General features: G+C 51.3%; 1 protein-coding gene across 1 annotated transcript; it reads left to right on the top strand.

Annotated features, from left to right (window-relative positions):
- The first annotated feature begins 2,788 nt into the window (after positions 1-2,788).
- Positions 2,789-16,141, top strand: LOC142917457 (neuronal cell adhesion molecule-like). The gene is made up of 13 exons (XM_076062140.1): positions 2,789-2,916; positions 4,551-4,656; positions 4,836-5,068; positions 5,535-5,657; positions 6,384-6,551; positions 7,256-7,364; positions 8,177-8,379; positions 10,048-10,182; positions 10,689-10,832; positions 12,174-12,285; positions 14,496-14,662; positions 14,847-15,125; positions 15,628-16,141. The coding sequence occupies exons 1-13, from the start codon at positions 2,820-2,822 to the stop codon at positions 15,891-15,893; spliced, it is 2,142 nt and encodes a 713-aa protein (XP_075918255.1). The 5' UTR covers positions 2,789-2,819; the 3' UTR covers positions 15,894-16,141.
- The last annotated feature ends 5,006 nt before the right edge of the window (positions 16,142-21,147 follow it).

Below are 21,147 nucleotides of genomic sequence, written 5' to 3'. Positions count from 1 at the left end.
TATATATGTGTGTGTATATGTGTGTGTGTATACAGTGAGGGAAAAAACTATTTGATGCCCTGCTGATTTTGTAAGTTTGCCCACTGACAAAGAAATGATCAGTCTATAATTTTAATGGTAGGTTTATTTGAACAGTGAGAGACAGAATAACAACAACAAAATCCAGAAAAACGCATTTCAAAAATGTTATAAATTGATGTGCATTTTAATGAGGGAATTAAGTATTTGATCCCTCTGCAAAACATGATTTAGTACTTGGTGGCAAAACCCTTGTTGGCAATCACAGAGGTCAGACGTTTCTTGTAGTTGGCCACCAGGTTTGTACACATCTCAGGATCGATTTTGGATTTCAGTCCTTCACGTTGTAGTGTGTTACCAATTGTTTTTTTGGTGACTATGGTCCCAGCTGCCTTGAGATCATTGACAAGATCCTCCCGTGTAGTTCTGGGCTGATTCCTCACCGTTCTCATGATCATTGCAACTCCACGAGGTGAGATCTTGCATGGAGCCCCAGGCCGAGGGAGATTGACAGTTCTTTTGTGTTTCTTCCATTTGCGAATAATCGCACCAACTGTTGTCACCTTCTCACCAAGCTGCTTGGCAATGGTCTTGTAGCCCATTCCAGCCTTGTGTAGGTCTACAATATTGTCCCTGACATCCTTGGAGAGCTCTTTGGTCTTAGCCATGGTGGAGAGTTTGGAATCTGATTGATTGATTGCTTCTGTGGACAGGTGTCTTTTATACAGGTAACAAGCTGAGATTAGGAGCACTCCCTTTAAGAGTGTGCTCCTAATCTCAGCTCGTTACCTGTATAAAAGACATCTGGGAGTCAGAAATCTTTCTGATTGAGAGGGGGTCAAATACTTATTTTCCTCATTAAAATGCAAATCAATTTATAACATTTTTGACATGCGTTTTTCTAGATTTTCTTGTTGTTATTCTGTCGCTCACTGTTCAAATAAACCTACCATTAAAATTATAGACTGATAATTTCTTTGTGAGTGGGCAAACGTACAAAATCAGCAGGGGATCAAATACTTTCTTCCCTCACTGTATTTGTGTGTGTGTATGTATATGTGTGTGTGGGGAGCGGTAGTGTAGCGGTTAGCGCTACGCTGCACTATGAACCTGGCGACGCGGGTTCGATTCCCGCTCACGGCCAACACCAGTGACGATTATCTGAACCGGTCCCGGGCCTCCCCTAGGTCGACTCAGCCTCAAATGAGTACCTTGTGTGGTGTGTAAACATTGCCACTCGGGAGAAAAAGGCGGTCGGGCGTGGTGCTGGCCACCCACCCCCTCGTGTACCGTTCCGGCCTTCATAGGTGCTCGCTAACAGCACTTGACCCTACAGTCTGTTAAGGCTACACGGGGGATCTTTGTCGTTGTGTGTATACGCCGATGTTGACTCTAGACGTGAGTACTGGGCAATGCATCCCAGGAATGTGAAACTTTAATCCACACAACTCGGCGGAAACCATCGCCTATTTGCCAGAGCTTAAGCCACCCCTTGCTAAGGGGCGTGTTGAGTCAACAGGGCTGAGTCAACAACTTCGCCTCCTGAGCCCTGAACAAAGACGCTGGCTGTAGTCAAGTCGCGTGCTGGCTGGCTTTTTACTGGACTGCTGCTGCTGCTGCTCCACCATTGCTGTGGCTGTGTTGCTGCCACTGACACCTCCTCAGCCAAGCCCTCTCATCCTCACCTCCGCCTGTGTGGGTGAGTGAGAGCAAGAATGAAATTGCAGTTCATATAGGTAGGCTAAGAATTTACCCTGGTGTTTACTTTACATTTTACCGAGCAATACAGTATTGTAATTAATCAATACATACAGTGTATAGTTTATACAGTACGCTACTGTAAATTGCTGTGTTTTGCTAAATTATCAGCATTCTTTAAGACTCCTGGGTAGGCTAAGGCCATCTTCGACTTACGATATTTTTTGACCTACGATGGGGTTCGTCGTAACGCATCTCCGTCGTAAGTCGGGGACTACCATGTACATTTAATCGATGTACAGATAATTTATACATTTTTAAAAGTGTATTGTCTTCCTTTTCTTCACGTTGAACGTATCGTGTCTTTGTAGTGATTGTCCTCATGTTCTGACCCCATGCCCTTCCTCGACGTTTGTGTAAGAGAGCTTCATAGCTCGTCGGGGTGAAAACCTTCATCTGTATTTCTAAAACACCTCCAGGATACTTGCCGACGAGGCAGAAAGCTGAAATTGGCTTCCCAGACAGCTTTTAGTACACAAACAACAGGGAGAAAACCCGAACGCCGCGTGAGATTGTACTCAACACGCTTTTATTGAACTCACTCTGTTGTTGTTGTGTCCTCAAATCTTGTAACTCAATTTTAACCCACTTCCAAATGTGGTATCGACTGCAAACTTGGTATACTTGTGTCATACTGATGACAATACGATATTCAATCATTAAAAATATATTTTTAAACATTCATTTTTATACGTCATGTTTCGGCTTGGGTCTAATTGTCCACGCTCAACTGACGCTGGCTGTAATTGCCCACGGTCCCCTTTACATTGTGGCAAGCTTCGGGGCCACTTCCTGGAGTCGTGGAGTTCTTCCATTACTAGTACGGTACATTTGAATAAAGCGTTTTAAAAGTTTTTTTTCAATATTACTTAATCCATTGTAAGGCCTTCAAATCTCCCTCCCATCCTTCCCCCTCCTGCCTCTCCATCTCCTCCGCCCCTTCCTCCTCCCCTCTTCCTCCCCCCTTTCCTCCTCTCCTAGCCAAGTGAAGGAAGCCCCCACCCCACCCCCCCGGTCCGACCATCCGCCCGGCCCCCACCCCGATGGAGGCTTTCTCCACCACCACCGCCTGCTTCATGGCGTTGCTGGCATCTCTGCTTGGCGCTCTTTGTGACCACCCCCTCGTCCTGCCCCTTGGCGGTGAGTAGCAAACACCCCCCCTCTCCCAGCTGATACCCCCTCTACAACACTACACCCACCAATCGCCCACCAAAGTCTATCAACTAAACGATGTCTTTATCTTACCAAGGAAGCCCCACTCAGCTGCTCTGTCGCTCTTTTTCAGAAGCCGCCTTTTCCTGTCACAAATGGGACACAACTGGACACAATGGGACACAATGGGACACTGGGACACACTGGGACACAATGGGACACAACAGGGCTCAATGGGACACAACTGGACACAATGGGACACTGGGACACAATGGGACACAACAGGGCTCAATGGGACACAACTGGACACAATTGGACACAACGGGACACAATGGGACACAGCAGGACACAATGGGACACAACAGGGCTCAATGGGACACAACTGGACACAATGGGACACAACGGGACACAATGGGACACAGCAGGACACAATGGGACACAATGGGACATAGCGGGACACAATGGGACACAACTGGACACAATGGGACACAACTGGACACAATGGGACCCAATGGGACACAATGGGACATTGGGACACAATGGGACACAACAGGGCTCAATGGGACACAACTGGACACAATGGGACATTGGGACACAATGGGACACTGGGACACAATGGGGTCTCTCTGAGTCTATGGATCTCTATAGGGCTCTCTGAGCCTGGGTCTACAAGAGTCTCTGGGTCTGAGTCTCCGTGGATCTCTTTGAGTCTCTGTGGGTGCCTATGAGTCTACGTGAGTCTCTATGGGTCTTTGAGTCTCTACAACTTTCTATGGGTCTCCGAGTGTCTGTGAGTCTCTGAGTCTGGATCTGCATGGATATCTATGAGCCATCTCCTTCTTCCCTATGGCTGATGTCAATTCCAGAGCAACAACTACAATTTCACATGCAGGTGGCCAAGCCCAGATAACCACGTCAGGAGCAGTCACAGAGTTGTGTATCATCATCGCTAATGTAACCGCTATGGGCTTGATTGTAACGAACCGCACGTATAATTATCCAACGGAGTTAATGATGACCTTAGATTGGACCCATAGACTCACGTGACTGCACAGTAGGCAATGCCCACCAGTGGAGTAATCAATTCAGGGTACAGGGCACCTATTCAGATTCAGATGGACGCTGTATGGGGATTGAGCAGTGAGGTGCTGTGGGACGTTGGGTCGATCGGTGTGCACCTGGTCACCATTGCAGAAGCACAAATGCTCCTCAGAACACTTGGAAATAACGAGTTGCCGTGCAACGACCCTCTGGTGTCCCTCGGTGGTGGAATCACTCGATCCTCAGGAGGAGGGCAGAACACAACGCGGAGTATCCACTCGTCGTCTCCGATCTCGTCTGTTGTGGTTGTCTGTATTCAACGGCCTGTCCCCTCGTTATGGCCACGGCAGGAGAGGGATATGGCGAGCCGGTGACACTGTGATGTCTCCTACTTCGTATTTGTGGATCGGGCAGTGGGTCGTTGTAGGTTATTACGGTGTCTGGGTGTCTGTTCTGGATGACCGCAGTTGCACCACTGACGGAGAGTTCTTATTATTTTACATTTGCTGCATTGTCAGGTATCCGCTTCTTCTTCTTCTGCTGCTGCTGCCACGGTTTGTTAACCCGTTGATCTCTTGCAGTTACTCAGCCTCCGTCCATCACCCGGCAATCGCGGGTGGATTACATCGTGGACCCACGGGACAACATTGTGGTGGAGTGTGAGGCACACGGCAACCCAACGCCCAAGTACGCTCCCCACCTCCCTCCATCCCTCCGTCCCAACCTCCATCCCCTCCCTCCGTCCCTCCCTCCCGACTTAGCCCTCCCTCCCCACCTCCCTCCCCCCCTTCCTACCTCCATCTCTTATTAACTCTCTCCCTCCCTTCTCTCCCCTCCCCCTCCCTCCCTTCCCGTTTGTGCTGCAGGTTCTGGTGGAGCAAAGATGGCCGGAGCTTTGACCCGGACAGCGACCCCCACGTGAGGCGGCATGGGAAAAGTTCGGGCACCTTCACTGTAGACATGGCGGCGGTGGTGGCGGCGTCCGCGGATTACGGCGATGACAGCATCACCGTGGAGGCCTATGAGGGGGTCTACCGCTGCTCGGCGGAGAACCGGGCCGGCACGGCACTCACCGCAAACATCACCGTGCGGCTGGCGCGTGAGTGAGGGGGGGGTATGATGCCACGCTTGGACCGTGAACTACCACTCACACACACAGAGTGCTAACCGTTGCACCACCACTCCCCACACACACACACAGTGTGCTAACCGCTGCACCACCGCTCCCCACACACACAGTGCGCTAACTGCTACACTACTGCTCCCCACACACAAAGTGCGCTGTCCCTCTGGCTGCACTTAGTCAGGTTTAATTAGACAACAACCAACGACTGTTACTGAACCCGTCCTGGGCCCTCCCCTAGGTCGACTCAGTCTCAAACGAGTATCTAATGCGAAATGTAAAAACATTACCATTGGGGAGACAAAGGCGGCCCGAGTGCAGTGCTGACCACCAACCCTGTCGTGTGCCACGTCGGCCTTCACAGGTGATGCTGCTCGCCGACAGCACTTGCCCCAATGGTCTGTTTGAGGCTACACGGGGAGTCTTTGCCTGTATCCTGCAGGTGCTCCCCTGTGGCCCCGTGAGCTGCTTCAACCCATCATGGCCACCGAGGGCTCCCCGGCCGTGCTGCGCTGCCACCCTCCCCACGGCTTTCCTCCTCCCACCGTCTTCTGGTTGGACGGCTGTGAGTGGCACTGTGGCTATGAGATGTTGACTACCTCGCCTGATACGCAGGAGGGCGTGGGTTCGATCCCGACCCTGATGACGCGTGCTGCATACTTGCAGTTTGCGTGCGACTCTCTCTCCCATCGTGTTGTTTGCATTGTTGGTTGTTGTAACTCGCTGACCCCGTGCCCATACTGGACATCCGTGTTCTTCTGCTTCCGTACGGCTGGTGATGTGGATGCAGAGCAACAGCTACAATGTCACATTCGGGTGGTCATGCCAGACGACCCCGTCGACAGGGAGTAGCGGAGTGGTGAATCATCTCTGTGATGTCTCCATGGTCTATGTGTTTATACGGGTCTCTAGGGGTGTCTCTGGGTCTCCTGAGTCTCTGTGCATCTCTGTGAGTCTGGATATCTATGGGTATCCACGAGTCTGCTTATTTCGTGTGGCTGCTGGTGTCGATGCCAAAAAAGGAGACGTCCGCGACGTCTCCTTCGTATTTGCGGATCGGGCGTTCGCGTCGTCCTACGTTGTTACGGTGTCTGTCGTGGATGACCGCAGTTGCACACCACTACTGGAGAGTTGTTCATCTTCCATCTGCGCATCATCAAGTATCCGCATCCGCTGCTTCCACGGTTTGTGCGGTGGACCCCTAATAAAGATTCCGATCTCCTTAATTCCCCCCCCCCCCCGCCCACTCCCCCGACTGCCCACCGCCCTTACCCCCGGGATGGCGCTGCAGCCATGGAGAAAGTGCCGCTGGATGCGCGAGTGTCGCAGGGCTTGGACGGGGACCTCTACTTCGCCAACGTGCTTCCGAGCGACCAGGGTGACTACGTGTGCTACGCTCGCTACCCGCACACGGGGACCATCCAGTACAAGCAGCCGCTCCGGCTGGTCGTCAAACCCGGTGAGTGGCGACGGCGTGGTGGCGGCGGTGGCGAACGCGGGGAAGTGCGTGTGTGTACGTGTGTGTATGTGTGTGTACGTGTGTGTGTGTGTACGTGTGTGTGCGTACATGCATGTGTGTAAGTTTGTGTATGTGGGGTGCGGTGGCATAGCGGTTATCGCTACGCTGCGCCATGAACCCGGGCAACACCAGTGACGATTATCTGAAATGAGTACCTGGTCCGGTGCGTAAAAAGATCGCCACTGGGGAGACAAAGGCGGCCGGGCGTGGTGTTGGCCACCCACCCCCTCGTGTGCCATGCCGGCCTTCATAGGTGCTCGCTAACAGCATTTGCCCCTACAGTCTGTGAAGGCTATATGGGGGATCTCTGTCTTTGTGTTAAAGTGGCAGGTTAGTGCCTGCAACAGACTGTCGGGGGCAAGTGCTGTTAGCGAGCACCTATGAAGGTCGGCATGGCAGACAAGAGGGTGGGTGGCCATCACCAGGCCCGACCGCCTTTGTCTCCCCGGTGGCGATGTTTACACATCATACCAGGTACTCATTTGAGGCTGAGTCGACCTAGGGAAGGCCCATGACCGGTTCAGATAATCATCACCGGTGTTGCCCTACAGCGGGAATCAAACTCAGGTCATGGCCAGGTTTGTAGCACAGTGTAGCGCTAACCACCGTGCCACCGCTCCCCACGCATGCGTGGATGCACGCAGAGCGTCCGTCAAAGAGCCGGCCAGTGTTCCTGGAGCCTGTGGGCGAGACGAGCACCAAGATGGTCCTCTCTGGGGAAACGCTGCTGCTGACGTGCATCACACAAGGGCTGTACGTATACACGCATGCACACATACACACACACATGTACACACGTACACGCACACCCACACAAGTGCAACAACAACAACCGCCATTCGCCACTAAGTGGCGGTGACATCACCACGGCGCTTGTGCCAGGCCGTGTGCACGTCGAGGCCACGTGAAGTGTCGAACGCCCGCTAGCAGGAGGTCTCGGGGCAGACCCAGGTGCCATGCGTCGACTGACTGAGATGACTGGCTGATGCACCGCCTGTGGCCCCTACTGTGAGCCCACAGTTGCCTAAATACCAGAGAGGTCCAGGTGGTACCGGTCCAGATCCCAACAGAGGAGTGGCGCTCTCTCCTCCGCATTGAGCGTTTGAACATTCCACGTGTCTCTTTGCTGTTTCTGGAGGAACCCCAAGGGTAAGGATGCAGCCTCGTGGCTCTGCAATTTGTTGTTTAGCCAGGAGACGTCATAGACGCCTGTCCCCCTGGGGCCTCCGGCACAATCTTCATTCTATATGTTGCACATGGTTCAGTGGTAGTTGAATTGAAGGTGGAGGGGTTACCAGCTCCTCGCGCTTGTCCAGAGCCTGCATTTGGCCGCTGTTTGGGCTATAAGCGCCGTGAGGGAATAGCCGATTTGCAATTGGCCTTCCCTCCATGGCGTTGCTCACATCCACCGCAGTGTTACCGTCCGGCACCGCTGAAGAGGCAGGGGTTTTTTTTTTTCCAGACTACACTATACACTACATACTACACTTTACACTACTGTACACTACCCTAGTTCCACACACGTGCACGCGTTGCGTGTGCACTCCCCGTGTGTGTGCACGCAGCCCCACGCCGGAGGTGAGCTGGAGCAAGTGGGGTGGGGCGGTGTCGTCGGAGCAAGCCGCCGCCCTCGCCGCCGCCCTCGCCGCCGTCTCCGGCACAGCGCTGGCCATCCGCAACGCGTCGGAGTCCGATGGCGGCGACTACCGATGCCGCGCCGTCAACAGCGAGGGCGTGGCGCTGCACACCGTCACGGTCACCGTGGAATGTGTGTGCACGTGTGTGCCTGCGTGTGTGCGCATGGCGGAGTGGTGGTTTTGGTGTTAGCGCAACTCCGCTATGAACCCAGCAGCTCGAGTTTCCGATACGCCTCCTCACTGTCGGCCACTACCGCCAGCGACGATTATCTAAACTGGTCCTGGGCCTCGCCTAGGTCAACTCGGCCTCAAATGAGTACCTGGTGCGGCATGTAAATATCGCCACTGGGGAGACAAAGGCGGCCGGGTACGGTGCTGGCCACCCACCCCCTTGTGTGCCATGTCGGCCTTCAGAGTTGCTCACAAACAGCACTTGCCTCAACAGTTTGTTAAAGTCTATGCAAGGGGGTCTTTGTTATTTGGGTGCCACGATGGCTATGAGATGTTAACTACCTTGCCTGGTATTCAGGAGGTCGTGGGTTAGATCCCAACCCTGACGATGCCTGCTGATGTATATTCAGAGTTTGCGTCTATCATCATCATCATCACAGTGGCTAGGAGATGTTAACTACCTCGACTGGTACACAGGAGGTCGTGGGTTTGATCCCGATCCTGACACCGGCTGCGTATTTGGAGTTTACGGTGTCTCTTTACCCGTGCTCGCTGTGGCGCATTCGGTTCTAGCCTACTTCAAGGCTCACCTTTATTGCTGCCACTGTTATACTTTTTGGTCAGCCAAGTCACGGTCATCTATAGCGTGGGTCGAGTCAAGACCGAGGCGATTTCAGAGGGTCGCTCCGTCTTTAAGTTTTAGAAACGCTTCCCCTGCCTGCTTTCACACCACAGCATCTATCTGCACCACACGATGTGCTCACATTATACCCCAGGACGTCCCCTTTGTCCCGACGCTCACACCTGAGGCTACGGGTTCCCGAACACACGCACAAGCACAGCACCCTTAGGACACGTTTAGCCTCAGCTGGCGTTCACCACCCGATGTCGGGCTGCGTTCACAAGAAAGGCAACTTGGAGGTGCCAACCCCGGCCTGCCACCGCAGTCCGAGGAGAAAGAGAGCCGCCGCCTGCTGGTTCCTCACCACGACAGGGGGGCGACGTCAGAGGCAACCTCTCTGCTGCTCCTCTGTACAGTCTGCCCCCCCCACCGGGTGACCACCGACAAATCACAGGGACCGTTACTTAGGGCCCTGGGTGCATTACCGACATCTGTATTGTTTTTATGTTACCAATAACCCACGGTCCACGCTGAGCTGCTGCTGACAGCTGGGGATGCTTGGAGGTTTTGGGGGGACTGCTCCTGTTCCCGCTGCTGGCTGGAGCCTTGTGAGCAGACACACAGCTGGGGTCTTCCTCCATTCTCCCTCCGATGTCTGGTGCGGGTGGGGTGGTCCCTATTTATAGGAAGCTGGCCACACTAATGGTGATTGGCACCTTGATTTGTTAATTTTCATCAGACGCCTTTCCCTATTACAGGTGGACCCCCACCCTCTTTCTTGTTCTGCCTTGACACTTATTGGTGCCATGTGACAGTCACGTGGATTTTTTCGTTCAAGAGCCAGGTCGCCTGTGAAAAAGAGCTACATAGCTCAGCGGACCTTACCTGGTAACTACAAATAGTTACAAAAATGTGTCGTCTAGTTTACAAGCATGGGACATTGTCTAATCCCTCCTTCTCCCCCCCCTGCCTCCTCCTCCTCCTCGTGCTTTCCCGGCCACTGCAGCCAAGCCGTACTGGACCGCTCCAGTGCCAGAGAACCGTGACTACGCCCTATGGGACACCGTTGAGCTCACGTGCCGTGCAAGTGGAATCCCCACACCGACCATCCGATGGTTCATCAACGGCGTGCCCATCGATGGTGAGACACGAGGGGGCGTGTGAATAGGGGGGGGCGGCCAGCATCACCTGCTCAGCCACTTGCCCCACCTATGCACTTGCTCACCCACTCGAATTTTTCTCGTCCACACACTCACAGCCGATCACATGCTCACTCAACCGCTTGTCCACCGACTTACACGTGCACACGCCTCATCCACTCGCATGCTCACGCTCGCAGTCGATTGTCAACCGATCACTCGGTCAACCAATCACAACAATTCACACACTCAGTCAAGCAATCACACGCTTACTCACCCGCTCACTCATCCGCTATGTGCACACACTCACCCAGCTAGTCGCGCACTCACTCAGCCAAATCACAGAACTTATCGAATTGAGCCAGATAATGCCATATTGTGCTAAATTCATCCTACCAAAAAATGACATATCATGCTAAGACCATTCCAAATCGTGGCAAATCGTGGCAAATCGTGCCAAGACCACGCCAAACTGTGCCGGGTGTCGTACCGCCGTGCGATGGAGCAGAAGCCCCCGAGGTGCTAGGACGGCGGGTGGACGGCGACTCCCTGACGCTGACCTGGCTGGAGGAGGAAGACACTGGTGTGTACCAGTGTGAGGCCTCAAACCGGCACGGCACCATCCTGGCTAATGCATACGTCAACGTGCTGGGTGAGCGGGGGGTTGTGGGTAACGCACCGCCGCATGTAGCCAACTATGATAGTCGGAGATGCGGGGGAAAGACAACTGAGTCTCTGTGCGAGTCTATGGTCTCTGTGTAAGTTTATAGGTTGCTGTGTGAGTCTGTGCGTCTGTGTCAGTCTGTGGGTCTCTGTGAGAGTCTGAGTTTCTGTGTAAGTCTATGGGTCTCTGTGGGAATCTGTGTGGTCTATCGGTCTGTGTGATTCCGTAGGTCTCTGTGAGTCTGTGGGTCTCTGTGTGAGTCTGTAAGTCACTGTGTAAGTCTATCGGTTTCTGTGAAAGTCTATCGGTTTCTGTGTAAGTCTGCGTCTCCATGAGTCAATGAGTTTCTGTGTAAGTCTATGGGTCTCTGTGGGATTCTGTGTGGTCTATCGGTCTGTGTGATTATGTGGGTCTCTGTAAGTCTGTGGGTTTCTGTGTGAGTCTGAGTTTCTGTATAAGTCTATGAGCCTCTGTGAGTCTGTGGGATTCTGTGTGAGTCTATCGGTCTGTGTGATTCTGTGGGTCTCTCTGTGATTCTGTGAGTCTATAGGTATCTGTATGAGTTTGTGGGTCTCTGTGTGAGTCAAGAGCCGAATGGCTCACAGGGCTATACCAAATAAATAAACTGAATGAGTTTCTGTGTGAGTCTATGGGTCTCTGTATGAGTCTATGCGTGTCTGTGTGAGTCTATGGGGCTGTATGATGATATCCTTTCATACCACCATGCTACGTAAGGAGGATGAGGGGGGCTCCTCCCACAAGCGTCGCTCCTCCCCGGCTTCGTCTTCACCCTTCTCGCCATCACCACCATCCTCTCTCTTGCTAAACCCTGCATCTCCTCCTCCATGTCCTCCTTCTCTGCCACCTCTCTAGTCTCGGTTCGACTTTGTAACATCTCGCTCCTCAACTTCGCTCATCTTCGCTTTCCAACTCCGTCTTCTCGGTCCCCATATTTATTCCTCTCGTGTTGGTTCCCCCCCTTCAAACCCTCCCCCTCCCTCCCCCTCCACATTCCACTTCCTGTATTCTGGGCTTCTCCACCCTTCCTCCGCACTCCCATTCAGTGTCTCCCTCTGCTCTTCCTCCCCTCCTTACATTTGCTAATTCGCTCTCCTCATTCTCCAATCTCTCTCTCACTTCCCTCCTGAATCTTCTGTCGTCAACTCCTGCCACCCCCCCCCCCCAAGATCTCCTCCTCCTTCACCTGTTAGCATCTCTGCTGCGGTTCCATAACATTTCTCTAACTCAGCAACCCCCCTCCCTCCCTCACCTCCCCCCTGCTCCCTATCTCTGCCACCCCCCATCCCGCCCTCCCCACCTCTCCCACAGCCGTGCCCCCACGGATGCTGTCGGAGCCAGACACGCTGTACACGGCGACAGAGGGCCAGGTCATGTACATGGAATGTGCAGTATTTGGGTTACCGCGCCCCAACATCATCTGGTGAGACCGACGCTGGCCTGGCTACTTTACTCTCTCATTAACTAAACAGTCTTTTTTTTATTTTATCAGCTAAGACCCCACTGAGCTACCATTTATCTCTTTTCGGAAGTCATCTGTCTGTCACAAATGATAGCTCGATGAAGTGGCTTATCTTCACGTGGAAACTTATAGCAGCCAAATACTCTAAACCTCCACGTTGATTCTGAATGTGGAGGGATAACCAGAGAACCCGGAGAAAAATCGACATAACTATGGGGAGAACATGCAAACTTCATATATACAGACCGCCCATAAAGACCCAGAGAGACCCATAATACTCTAAATGCATGATGTTGATGTAGAGGGGAAAACACCACATAACCTGGAGACTAATCCACGTAACCACCACGGGGAGAAAGAGAGAAACGCAGACTACACATAGACAACAGGAACCATCAGGGTCGGGATCCAACACACGACCTCCTGTATACCAGGCGAGGCTTTTTCAAGCAATACGACTCATGCCACCGAAATAAACCACTCGGACACTCAGTCCTCTATAACGCTGAGTATTTAATAGATAAGTGACTACAGAAAAATATGCAAGCTCAATGATATAGCCGTGGCCTTAAGAAAATATGGGAACACACTGGCATTAGAACAAAAAGGTTTACTCTCCAAGAACTTAACAGTATGTGGAAAACATCGGCAAAACCAGACGGCCATCTACCAGTCTGGAAAGACAAAGTCGCAGCAGACCAAACAACATATCAATAAACAATAATTCTACCAGTGATACATCAGAACAATTACCAGTGGGTGCTCTTCATGAGGTAGCCCCTGGGAGTCATGCCCCCGCATAGACTGACTTGAGAACTTTGAGTTTAACATCAAATGGCAATTTCCCCTCTTGAAATCACGCCCCTTCTCGTGAATATGAATTACGGTCAATGCAACCAGACCCTGGGTGGATGTAGAACCTAAGCTTTTGGACCAGAATGCCGGATGTTATATCCACGTAAGGTGTTTGCTACTTCTTGCAAGGACCCACATTTTAACTAACTTAGTTCGGACAAAGGGCCTATGTCCCGTGAAGGTCTCACGTGCGATGTCACTTATTTATACATTTATAGGCATGAGAATGATAAGAGGCACATTATAAATAGACCACTCGTTAAATTATTTCCTCGTGCAATAATGGGGTAAAGTGTGCTTTTGTGAAGGTCCTTATGTGCTGTGCAGTACATCAATGCACGTGTACACCAGCATGCGATACTGAGTCGGGCCTGTAGGTGGGTGGCAGGGTTATTGAGTAACCTGACCTCTATACCAGTCACGTGGTTAATGGCGACTCGGTTGAGAATTTCTGTGTGACCCACGTGCTGTTGCATTTTACAGGTAAAGGACCAAAATGTTGTTTTGAATTGGTAGTTTGTGATACATTCAATTGGAGGGGGTTTAGCACTATGCACTGTAAAGGATGACTTACTGTAGTTAATACTGGTAATTATCTAACCCTAATACTGTTTATTCCATAACCATGCCATTGCACCCAGAATATGGCTTCTTGTAATGATATTAAGAATAGAACACCTGTACAGAAGTAAGTTATACAATGGTGACAAGCACAATACATACAGTACAGATAATGGGTGTAAGATATCAATATAAGTGGATGGTTTAGATGGACATACAGCTTAGGATTAAGGTAATATTCGAATAGTGAAATGTAAAGGTTATGAATGAATACAAAGATGGTTTATCAGCAGTGGAATTGGGTTGAAGGGAAACTGTTATTGAGTAACCTGACCTGTACACTAGTCACGTGGTTAATGGTGACTCGGTTGAAATCTGCTGTGTGTGCTACATGTGCTGTTGCATTTCACAGATTACCACAATAAATGTGTTGCCCTCGATTTGGAGCACCTGCCCACATCCTTCATTTCGAATGTGTAAAAGATGCCTCCCTTCCGAGACCCCAACTCTGCTGGAAGGAGTGAAGGCCCTGTCTTAATGAGCTCAACATAAATGTAGTATAATTATGAATCGAATATTAACTATGTATTGATTATCAAAAAGGGGTACACATCCAACAATAGCCAGGTTGCTTCTGAAAAAGAGCTATATAGCTCAGTGACGCCTTACCTGGTAAAATAAACATTGTTTTGTTTAGTTGCTTGGTAGTCAAGACTCCCCCCCCCTCCCTCTCTGCTTACGCCGCGCACCGCCAGGTTTAAGGGTGAGGACAGCGGACCCCTGCTGAGCAAGCGTTACCAAACCTTTGCCAACGGCACGCTGCTCATCTCGAACCTGTTGCATACCGACTCCGATACGTACACGTGCTTTGCGATGAACAAGCTGCACTACGACCAGCTCCAGGCACGCCTCTTCGTCGAAGGTTAGAAAAAGCAATCCAGCAGGGGTCTTCTCGACCACGTTCATGCCCTAACTTCTCTCGCTTGCGAAAACGTGGATCCCCTAAATGGAACATCTTTGCCGGTTATAAACATTTAGGCTGGCTTGCCTATCATTCGCCGCTCTCTTCCCCCCCCCCCCCCCCATTGGTAAACTGCCCCCTACAGTCGCCAGCAACAACTCGGAGCCGGGAGCGGTGCCACACGGTGACCTGGCGTGGCCCAGCGCCACGCCACGCATGCCGGACGGCGGTGGCAGCGGCCTCTGGAGCTCCATCACCACCGCCACTGCCACCACCACCGCTGCCACCACCACTGTAACAGTCGCCGCAACCGCTGCTACAACCACCGATAGCACCACCACAACCACTCGGCACCGCTACTACGGCGTGAGCACACCATCACCACGCACGCCAGCCAGCATCGGAAGTGCCAATGCTGATGATGGTGAGTCCCTCTCCTCCCTCTCGCCATAACCGCAGTGATGCCAAAATCTTAACTACCTTGCCTGGTATACAGGAGTTTGTGGATTCAATCCTGACCCTGACGATGCCTGTATGTTTATTGTTTGATTGTCTCTGTCCCTGTGGTTGCGTGTATTTCCTACGCAATTGGAAGAAAATTTGTGGATAAAGTCCACGATGTTTTTCATTTACCGAACAGCTTAAATAGAGCCAGATGGATCGTTGTGCAAAAGATGGTGATGGCTTGTAAAGTCTCCAGGAGGGTTCATTTATCAGGTAGATAGATGGTGGCTGCTGATTATGAAAGACAAAACAATCCCACGGGGTCAGCACTGCACTCTGCCAGGAGGGTTACCAAGGGCAGTAAAATATGTCTGGTCCAGTTTTTTTTTATGGAGATGAAAATTCATAGGTTGTGGCATGGGCAACTATAACGTTCGCTGTTGCTGGACTTTTCTCTGCTCTCGTGACCCCCCCCCCCCCAGTCCGCTCCTCGTCAGAAGAGGAGACAGCCGCCATGACTAAGAGCCCCTTCATCAGTTCCATGATTGGCGTGGTGGCGTTGCTTACGTTGGTGACGTTCGTGGTGTCCGTTGCGTGGTGGGGCAGGAAGCGGCAGCAACAACTGCGCCTGCAAGCCCCCTTGGTGAGCGGAAGTGGCACTGTGACTGTAAATCAAGTCTCATGGCAATATAATACCAGAGATCAGCAACTGAAAAATCCCATACACCCAGACTTGTTTTGTATGTAGGAACATTCATTTATCCTTCACGTCTTTAGGTATCTCGTCTGTTTTAATCTCCCTGCCATGGTCGTCAGCCTCCGAGCCCCTCCGCACCCTAGCCCCGTGGTGACCGTTCTCTCCCCTTATACCTCATCCTCCAATGAATCCAAATCCTCCAACTTCACACACTCCGTGATCCTCTTGCCTTCAGAGAGCATGCCGGCGCTAGTCCTGGATGATTCACTGGTGGAAGCGGGCAAGTGGGACGGGGCTATACGTATACTCGTGTATGTTGAAGTTATTTCGCACTCCTGTACGGTGCCAACGGCGCTAATCGGAGGAGTGGGGGAAGGACAACAAATCTGGCTGTTGCCTGATGAAACTGGTTGTAATTACTGGCGAAACATCATACTCAGATTGTAAATGTTGTGGCTTGGCTCTCCAACAAACCGGTGTGCTGTGTTGAGTTGGCTGTGTCGGGTGGTGACGGGGTTTTAACGACACATTTATATATTTACACGATCTAACCCAAAAAAAAACCCTCTATGAATGACGACAAATTAAACACAAGAAGCAGTTTTAAAGAAATTAGTTTTCCATGCAGATGATTTAAAAGTGCTTTTGTGTTTTGAAATCGTTCATGTTTACAGCAGAGTAGTGATGTTCACAGGTGAGGTCAGGGAGAAGTCACGTCACTGGGCGAGGTCAGGGAGCAATCAAACGCTGGGTGACTGTGAGTGCAGTGAGCCACCAATCACGAATTATATTGACAGCTGCTGAAAATAAACGTGAGACAAAACACAAAATTGCTCATTGTGTTTAGTTTGTTGTCCTTCCCCCTCACCTCTGATTAGCGTGGTTGGCTATGCATGGTACAAAATAAGTTCAACAGAGACCCGTAGACTCACCACACAGACCCGTAGACGCACCACACCTACCCGTACACTCACCAAACAGAGACCCATATACTCACCAATCAGAGACCCATAGACTTACCAAACAAGAGACCCATAGACTCACCAATCAGAGACCCATACACTCATCACACAGAGACCCATAGACTCACCAATCAGAGACCCATAGACCCGCACACAGAGACCCTTAGGCTCACCACACTGACCCATACAGGTGTAATAAGTGGCTCCGACACGATAGGAACTTAAGTCGTTTATTAATAAATCTTCGGTACAGCTTAGATGTCTCTTGTCTCTCTCACTACGGAATGATCGCCACCCAGGCGGCTTCACTGCCCCGTGCCACGTGGCGCTCACCGCTCCCTAGCGTGCCGCTGGCTGACGGCGCGCTAGGGAGCGGTTGAGCGGCTGGAGGTCGAGCCGCCACGTGGCCGATGGAGATGATGGGGCAGCACGACGGGGAGCTCCTCTTGATTCTTCACACCGACCCCGCACCTCGCACTGGCCCCCGCTTATAAACGCTCCCCGGCGACTAAACCCCGCCTCTGGCCACGCCCCTCATGGAACCTTCGGGAACATTCCAGAGGCTTCCCGGGTGGCTCCGCCCCTTCACCTTTGCTCTAGATGTAAACCCTTACCCCAGATAAACCATAACTGCATAGCAAACAACGCCCCACTCTCATTACAGAGGCATGATGTTTTTTTTTACTTAAGTGAACATTTCAATTATATGAAACAAAAACATTCCAACCCAACGGTCACATTACACCATATTAAGGTGATTACTGTGAGAATGAAGGAACGGAAATGTTGCAAAATTCTTAACATAAATGATACGGGACAAACACCATTAAAACGACGGCTAGATGATAACTACCTCGCCTGGTGTGTAGGACATCATCTGCTCGATCCTGACCCCGATAACTGCTGTATATTTGAAGTTTGCATGTCTCCCTGTGATCGCGTGGATTTTTCTTCGGGTCTTCCGATTTTTCTCTCTACAGTTAGAATTAATGTTCATGCTTTTAGAGTATTTGGCTGATATGAATTTCCACATCATGATGATAAACTACTTCGTTGAGCTATCATTTGTGCTCAGGTCACTGGGGGAACCGCTTTCCGCACTCCTGGCACGCGTACCGCTCGTCACCGGGGGTGCTCGCCGTATTCTCATCTCCTGCCAAGGCACGAACGGGCGGGATGGGCGGTGAAAGAGGGAGCGTTGTCTGGGCGCATTGTGCCCGCACGTGGCTTCCCATCAGCGTGGGGCTGAAGGTTAAATTATATAATCGTGGGTTTGTGTTTGGGTTAGATGGCGTGACTATATAAATGTGTTGTTGAACCCGCCGCCACCCGACACAGCCAATCAGTAAGGTTTAGTGTCACGTAAACAGAACGTGCCAGTTCGTTACTGATGCAGCACACCGGTTGTGTGTTGGAGAACGCTGGACTCGTTGAGTTTTCGCAAATTTGCCAGTTGCTGGACGTGTGCCAATTCTCCCGCGTTGCGACCAACCGCCATACCCCAAAACTCCCCAAGTATTTGCGAGGGTCCAACGTGCCCACTGACCACCTGACAATGGGGAGGTGTGGCACAGTGTCGCAGTCATCTCGCCCCGAACCCGCTAGCGTACGTTTATACTTCGTACGTACTCCATAATAGAGGTTAGTTTTTGGATTAGCTCGCATCTTCCTCTTATCTATAAACGTCTACGCACGCGTGCGCCTGCGAGGGATTTGGCTCTCGAACCGTGGGGTTGACATCGAAAAAAATGTGCCAGCCAGCACGCCCTAAGCCCCACGGTGGGAATAGGCAATTCCTTTTTCATGTCCGTCACCTTTCAATTAGTCACATTAGCGATTTCGTGGGATTTCGCTATATTAATTTATTTATTGCGCGACATTGACTGTACCAACTCACGCCAATTGCTTGGGGGGGGGGGGGGGGGCGGACCCTGCCAAGTGTTGCGCGTTCAGTGGAGCTCACACCGGACATTTTCTTTGATGTGTTTAACATGCAATAAATATACACATAACGCTGCGGCTATTTCTTCACAGTCTGATGTCCTCTTCGCCCCCCCCCCACAACACGATGCATGCAGTTACTGCTATAAAGTCCTTAGATATTAATTTTATTACAGCGCTTACATAGTATTATTGTGGCTCGGGCGGGGGCATGGTGGGGGGGGGGGGGGGGCGGCCCAGCCCCCAGCCTGGCAATGTGGGGATCATCATAAACCATTGGGTTGTCTATAAATGGATTATCATTCAATTTTACAGGTGTAGTGAGTCGCAGACATTGTTCCTTTTTAGAGGCAACACATTTATTTGTAACACACAACACAAAGAGGTAACTGCCCCTTCACCAGATACAGCCTAGGGTGGTGACCACCCAGCTAACTACTCTATACAGAGGAGTTACTGCTACGAAAGGTCGGGCCTCACTCGGGTCCGCGACCACGTGTTTGCCTCGTAAGACGTAGAGCTTCCAGCTTGAGACGTAGAGCTTCAAGCTGGTGGACGTGGAGCTTCAGCTTGTAGAATGCAGCGACCCCGGTCCCTCTCAGGGACCCGCCTTATATCCCCCCACGGGTCGGGGCCGCTCCGCCCCTGGCCCCGCCCACCTTCTAGCTCCCCCCCCCCGATCCCTCTCGAAAGCTCTCCCCGGACACGTGATCGCCTCCTCGTCCCCCCACCAGGGGGCCTCTCTGTGAACACTCTAGATCGTGTGTCTGCAGGGTCAAGCAGAGTGCCGTGGCCCGAGGCAACCATGTCCTTGGGCTGACACTCTCCTGCTCCCCCTCGTGGGAGACTGCCCTGCGCCCTATGTGTCGTGCCTGCGCTATCCCAGCGCTCACCAAGACCCGCTAGGGCTGGTACGACACCCACCACGGGTGTACTCGATGACAATGCATCGCACGCCACAGCCCTTTCTGGGCCGGAACAATAGTGACATCCCCCGATGTCGCTACACAGGCAGTCTCCACCACTTTACTACGATCCATGTTCACAATGTTTATATAATGCCACCATAGATTGATTTAGGACAAATAAACTTGATTTAGGAGGCATCTTCTGACGTAACTCCGAAAACATTTCAACAGTTAGTCTGGTTTCTGATGTGACTTGACATGGAGTTTTTGTCATTCTCAAGTTTTTTTTGTCGATTTTTACCTATTAAAGCCTTTGAAATATGGGTGATAAAAGGAAACTCACATTGGCAAATTATTTCCTTCTGTTTATAGGAAAATAGGTCCAATTTACGATGATCTGATTTACAATGGGGTTTCCAGGAATGCATTGTGTCGTAAAAGCGGGGAGCTGCCTGAATTGCATTGTGGGCAGCAGAGGGCAGTGCAGCAAAACGAATTGTTGCACTGTGATTTCTAATTTTAGCAAACTCAAGTCCATTTTGTTACTGCAAAGGCCTCTTGCAGTATTAATTGAACTTCTTTTGCACCTTACGTAGCCAACCGTGCTTATCTGAGGTGCAGTAACACAGCTAAGTGAGGTGTCTGTTATAAATGTCGCCCACCAAAGGCATTTGAAAGACATTCGGTCCTCAATAAGGAGAGGTTCCCCACCCCTGGTTTACACACACACACAAAGATTCCCCGTATAGCTTTTTCAGGCTGTTGGAGCATGTGCTCCGAGTGAGAACCGTGCCCGGCCACCTTTCTTTCCCTCGTGTTGGTGTTGCACCCACTGCACCAAGTACTTATTTAAGACCGAGTCAACCTATGGGAGGCCCAGCACCTGTCCGGATATTCGGCACTCTCACCCAGGCGTACACACCTGTAACTTGGAGGTGATCTCATCCTTGGTGATCATCACAAGGTCTACATCCTCGATGGCGGACGCGGGGTAGGAGATGATGGAAAGCAGCCCCGCATCAATTTCTTTGGACGTGGATGCCCGTGGCAGCATGGAGTGCAGGATCGACTGCTCCGTCACAACACCGCCCGCAACGAAGCACACGGATTGTTGAGCCAGCGAAGGGGAGAACTTGCTTCATACACTGACAGAATTCTGTGTATGTGGCCAGATACAAATTGGTCACACACATATCCCATATAAGACACAACCCCGACTTTGAGTAAAGAAGTGTGTCTTATAATCCAGAGAATACAGTATTCAAACAAGCAGGCCAATGCTGCATGAACCTTGTGACTCACAGGGGAGGTTGCCACTGGGTATCCCCTAGGCTAGGCTTCCGTAGGGCAATGGCATGGTTGAGATGAGCTGTGATACAAGGTGCTTTGAGATGCTGAGATAATTAATTGTTCTATAAATGTGGCAGAGTAGATTGGCAGTCAGTGAATTAATTGGGTATCTTGAGATTGATAGCCCCAGATATTTGATGTATA

Source organism: Petromyzon marinus, unplaced genomic scaffold, assembly GCF_048934315.1.
Source record: "Petromyzon marinus isolate PM22_M1 ecotype Great Lakes invasive population unplaced genomic scaffold, UKy_Petmar_22M1.pri1.0 PM_G_Scaffold_51, whole genome shotgun sequence".
NCBI classification, from domain to species: Eukaryota; Metazoa; Chordata; class Hyperoartia; order Petromyzontiformes; family Petromyzontidae; genus Petromyzon; species Petromyzon marinus.
The sequence above is the reverse complement of the archived record's forward strand: the minus strand, read 5'-3'. Positions and strand labels throughout refer to the sequence as shown.